The sequence below is a fragment of the Oryctolagus cuniculus genome, chromosome 19 (genome assembly GCF_964237555.1).
Source record: "Oryctolagus cuniculus chromosome 19, mOryCun1.1, whole genome shotgun sequence".
NCBI classification, from domain to species: domain Eukaryota; kingdom Metazoa; phylum Chordata; class Mammalia; order Lagomorpha; family Leporidae; genus Oryctolagus; species Oryctolagus cuniculus.
Genome location: NC_091450.1, coordinates 6,900,431 through 6,905,108, shown reverse-complemented (window position 1 = coordinate 6,905,108; position 4,678 = coordinate 6,900,431). Strand labels below are relative to the sequence as shown.

At 55.3% G+C, this 4,678-nt stretch overlaps 1 protein-coding gene across 1 annotated transcript; it reads right to left on the bottom strand.

Moving 5' to 3' along the window:
* Positions 1–363: 363 nt before the first annotated feature.
* Positions 364–1,860, bottom strand: LOC138847158 (zymogen granule membrane protein 16-like). Its single transcript, XM_070065020.1, has 3 exons — positions 1,806–1,860; positions 1,534–1,666; positions 364–758 (listed from the first exon to the last, which is right to left on the bottom strand). The coding sequence occupies exons 1-3, from the start codon at positions 1,858–1,860 to the stop codon at positions 401–403; spliced, it is 546 nt and encodes a 181-aa protein (XP_069921121.1). The 3' UTR covers positions 364–400.
* Between the last annotated feature and the right edge of the window lie 2,818 nt (positions 1,861–4,678).

Genomic DNA, 4,678 nt, shown 5'->3' with positions numbered 1-4,678 from the left:
CACCCACCTGCAGCTGAGCTCCAGGGAGAGGGGACAGCCCTTGGTCAGAGAAGCCAGCCCCTTCTCAGGGGGGAGGGCGCCAGAGAGGCACACCTGGGGCTTGGCGGTGTGCCCCCGCTGAGCCTTCCCTTCAGAACTCCTGTTTGGACAGACATTCTCATGAGCTCACCCCGAAAAGAGTTGGTACAAACCAGCGTCACTCTCCTTGTGACGTTCGGAAGAGCCCAGGATTCTCAACACCTGTCTCCCTCGTGCTCTCACTCTTAGCAGCAGGTAGCCAGAGCTGAGAGTCACACCGCCCTCCAAGAGTGGGTCCCGCCTGCACACACCCACATGCACACCAGCTTTAGCCATGTCCTTTTATTGAGCCATTTGTATGGGAATGGTGATCAGGGAGTTGTCACACCCCACCACGGGGCCCTGCCACAGAGGAGGCGGGCTCAGCAGTTGCTGGGGCAGTTTCTGGGATGGTGTCCCAGTGCAGGCCAATGGCGGTGATGAATAAGCCAGCTCGGCCACTGATGAATCGGAGCACGGCGTCGATGTCCAAGGGTATAGCATAGAACATTATGCCTGTGTCTTTCCCAAAGGAAAGGAAGCGACCCTCGTCAGTCTGAAAGACCAGGGTCTTCAGATACTTTTTGTATGACCCAGACACCTGGATCACTGACTCCCCTGGGTGCAGAAAGATCTCCTCCAGGTCTCCCTGGTTGCCACCCACGTAGTCGCTCCACACCTGGCCATAGCGCACCTGGAGACTGGGGACGGGTGGGAGGGCAGGAACGGGGACACTGATTAGGTCATCAGAGTTCAGGACCGTTTGGCCTGCACGTGGAGTCCTCCAAACTGGACGCTAGGATGAGCAGTCTCTGCTAGTTCCCCCAAAAGTGTAGGCCGGGTGAGCCCTGGAGGACCACACAAAGAACTTCAGCTCCTGGCCTGGCTGACAGCAGGTGCAGAGAAGGAAGGCAGCTTGCCCTGAGTCGCCCACACACAGCACATGGCAGGCCTTGAATTTGGAGTCCAGCTTCCTACGATGCTCCTGCCCTATTCCCGCACTTGTGGAAGCAAAGGGATTTTCTAACAGCTGAGTGGCTCCCTTGTGGGAGAGGGAAGAGGCTTGTCCCTGCTGTCCCAGGAGGCAGATCCAGGATCAGGGGACACACTTTGGTTCTGCACATGATAGAATTTTCCGACTAGCAATGGAGTGGGGACTGCTCAAGAGAGGCGTTGAGCAAAGTTGCAGGGCACCCAGCAGGGATATTGGAAAGAAACTTTAAACCGCAGAAGGCGGGTCGGCAGGGCTGGTCGACTTCCAGGCCCCTGAGAGTTAGTGGTTATTAATGATTTGCCACCACCAGGTATATTTGGGGAGGGAGGAGTCCAAAGGGTACGGTTCTGGAAGCCGAGTCCTCTCACAGCTATCCCCATATCCTGCCTCACTAGGGACCTGTTGGTTGAGGCACAGGTGGCCCAGAGTGAAAGAGCACTTCCTGAGCTAGTAAGAGCTTGAGGAACGCGGAAGAGCCTTACCCCGCAATATAGCGGCTGTCAACCCGGACACGGATGGCTGTGATGGGCCCTTCCAGCTGGAGGCCGGAGTGGGAGAATGGCTCTCCTCCTCCCCTTCCGTACTCGCCACTGTAGGAGGAGGCCCTGGCCTGGACTGCAGTGGAAAGAAAGGGGGGCTTGGAGGCAAGGACCTCCCAGTTCCCACCGCTCAGGGGCGGCCCTGCAAGCCTTGGCCACCAGCCCAGCAGGGGCCCCTTCCCGCCACCCGCCCCCAGTCCCAGCGGCTCACTTACTGGCACTGGCAGAGGCCGAGGCACAGAGAAGGCCCAGGAGCATGAAGGTCCACATCGTGAGGCTGCAGGGGGAAGAAGAGAGCAGAGGGGGAGGTTTCCCCCTTTCCCTCTGGCCTCCGGGTGGCCTGACCCTTCAGCTCCCACCTAGCCAGACCCAGGCTCAAGGTGCACAGCACTGTCCACAGCCTGCAGTGCATCCTCCAGACCTGGTGTTCCTTGGTCTGCTCCAGCAAGGTCCAGCTCTCTGCTAGTGCCCTGGGAAGGCGGTGGAAGATGGCCCAAGCACTTGAGCCCCTGCACCCCCTTGGGAGACCTGGAAGAAGCTCCAGGCTCCTGGCTCAGATTGGCCCAGCTCTGGCCATTGCGGCCATGTGGGGGAGTGAACCAGCAGATGGGATCTTTGTCACGATTCTTTGTCCACCGACACACGCCTGGCCTTTCCCAGTCACCTGAGTGTCCCAGGTTCCTAGTCCTTCAACTGACAGCTGACACATCTGTGCACCAAGATAGCTTCAACCCAGGTGCCCACTTCACTAACACTCCCTGCCACTCAATCCAGGCATCCCCTTCCCCAGACCAGATCAGATCTGAATCCCCACCCCCTCAAAGGCAGACCCAGGAATCCCTAACACCTCTCACCTGGGAGCTTCAGGTGCAAGGTAACCCCTTAGAACCTTCCAGAACTTTTATACCAGCTCCTAGCACTCCCTCCTGCTCTTTTTTTTTTTTTTTTTTTTTTCGACAGGCAGAGTGGACAGTGAGAGAGAGACAGAGAGAAATGTTTCCTTTGCCGTTGGTTCACCCTCCAATGGCGCTGATCCCAAGGCACGAGCCAGGTGCTTCTCCTGGTCTCCCATGGGGTGCAGGGTCCAAGCACTTGGGCCTTCCTCCACTGCACTCCCTGGCCACAGCAGAGAGCTGGCCTGGAAGAGGGGCACCCGGGACAGAATCCGGCACCCTGACCAGAACTAGAATCCAGTGTGCCGGTGCCCCAAGGCGGAGGATTAGCCTAGTGAGCCGCAGTGCGGGCACTGTTTTTGTTTTTCTAACGTGAGGTGCAGAGAGAGAGAGAGAGAGAGAGAGAGAGAGAGAGAGAGAAACACTCTCATTCACTGGTTCACACACCCAAATGCTTGCAAAAGGATTTCGCCCTCTGCCCTCAGAGCGTAGTGAGTTCCCAGGGTTTGTGCTGCCGTGGCGTCCAGGCTGCTCACCCCAGGAGCAGGGGCTGGTTACCAGCCCTTCACCTGGTGGGACAGCTGGATGCAACCCACATGACTGACTCCACTGACCCCACTCCACACGGGCTGTGCACAGGGGCCGCGGTGCCCATCTGTCCTTCACAGCGTGGCCTCCAGGAACCATGCCTGCTGGAGCTAAACCCTCCAATTAGATCGCCCCACGGGAAACCTGCTTGGAGAATGCCCTGGCCCAATGACAGCTTTGGTCCTCTCTCTCTCTCTCTCTCTCTCTCTCTGCAGTCCCTCCCTGCTAACCTTCCCACTGGCCATACAAGTCATGTTACCTTCCCCCTCTGGAATCTTCAAGTATAATAATAAAAAAGCCCTTGTTTCTGTTATTTCATGCGTTTCCTTCAGCTGCCTCCTCCGTCTGACCCGACAGATGCCCCCTGGCCCCACGAACAGAAGCCTTGTCCTGCTTGAGGCTCTCCCGGGGAGTGGCTGTCTTGGCTGATGGCCACTCTCCAAAAACAGACTTCCAGACCACGATAGCGGGCGAAGCCGGTGGACATTCAAATCTGCCACCCACCCCAGGCCAGCCTGTTTCCTGTTAGTAAATACGGGACGACACCTGTGTCATGTTATTTTAGGGGATGAAATGACATACAATAATATGACTGGACAATTCTCGGAGACAATTGTGGAGGCATTCAGGGAGAAACCAGGAGACTTTTCACTGAGCTTCCTGTCCCTTGGGGACCATGTCCACTGGGCCTAGCCTCCTCTGGGCTTCTGGTTAGACAACATAGCCCAGAACCGTGACCTTGGGGGTTCCCATGCCCTCCATGAAGCTGTCCGACTAGAAAGGCCTGAGTCCACCCCCTCCCCCGTCCCCCCTCTCCCCACACCCATCAGGGAGACTTATTCTGGAAGCCTCCCCAAGAATTCCACACACAGAGAACACACGCTGAGAACAGCAGGGGCTTGGGCTGCGCGGGCTGCCGGCTCTCATTGCTGGTCTGTGAGGCTTGTTTGCTTGTCCGTCCTCCTTAAGTTAACTTCCTAAGAGCAGGCCCCATGAAGACTGCCGGTCGAGTCCTGGCGTACAGATACTCAGTAAATGTGGCTTGGAGTCATAGTTTCATTGGTAGCCAAAATGTCCTAAATTCACTTTAGCGCGGACAATGTATGTTTGTCTTGCCTTTTTTTTTTTTTTTAATTTTTAATGTGTTCTTTATTTGAGAGGCAGAAAGAAAGGGAGTGAGAGCTCCAATCTGCTGGTTTACTCCCTACCTTTGAAGAGTTAAAATTGTATATGTGCGGATGTAAAAAGTTAAGCTTAAGCTTACAGGTTTAAACCTTCCTGGTGCAGCTGTGAAAATAAGACAGAGTAAAGTAGCACCTTGACAGTAGGGACTCCATTTTGGAGCACTTGAGACTGCATTCTGGGAAAGCACCCCCCCCCACCGTGAGACTCTGGTCTGAAACTATGATCTCAAATAGTCGGACAATAGCAGTGCACTACATCACCCTTGGCAACGCACAAAAACCCCCTAGCATGATTGCTCAAGCTTAAAAGTAGAAAGGTTGCACCTGGGTTACCTGGGCTAATAATGAAGATGTGATTTGTCTATGTCTTAAAATCATAATTGCTGATTGTAAGATATTAGCAACCGCTTAGCAACTGTGTAT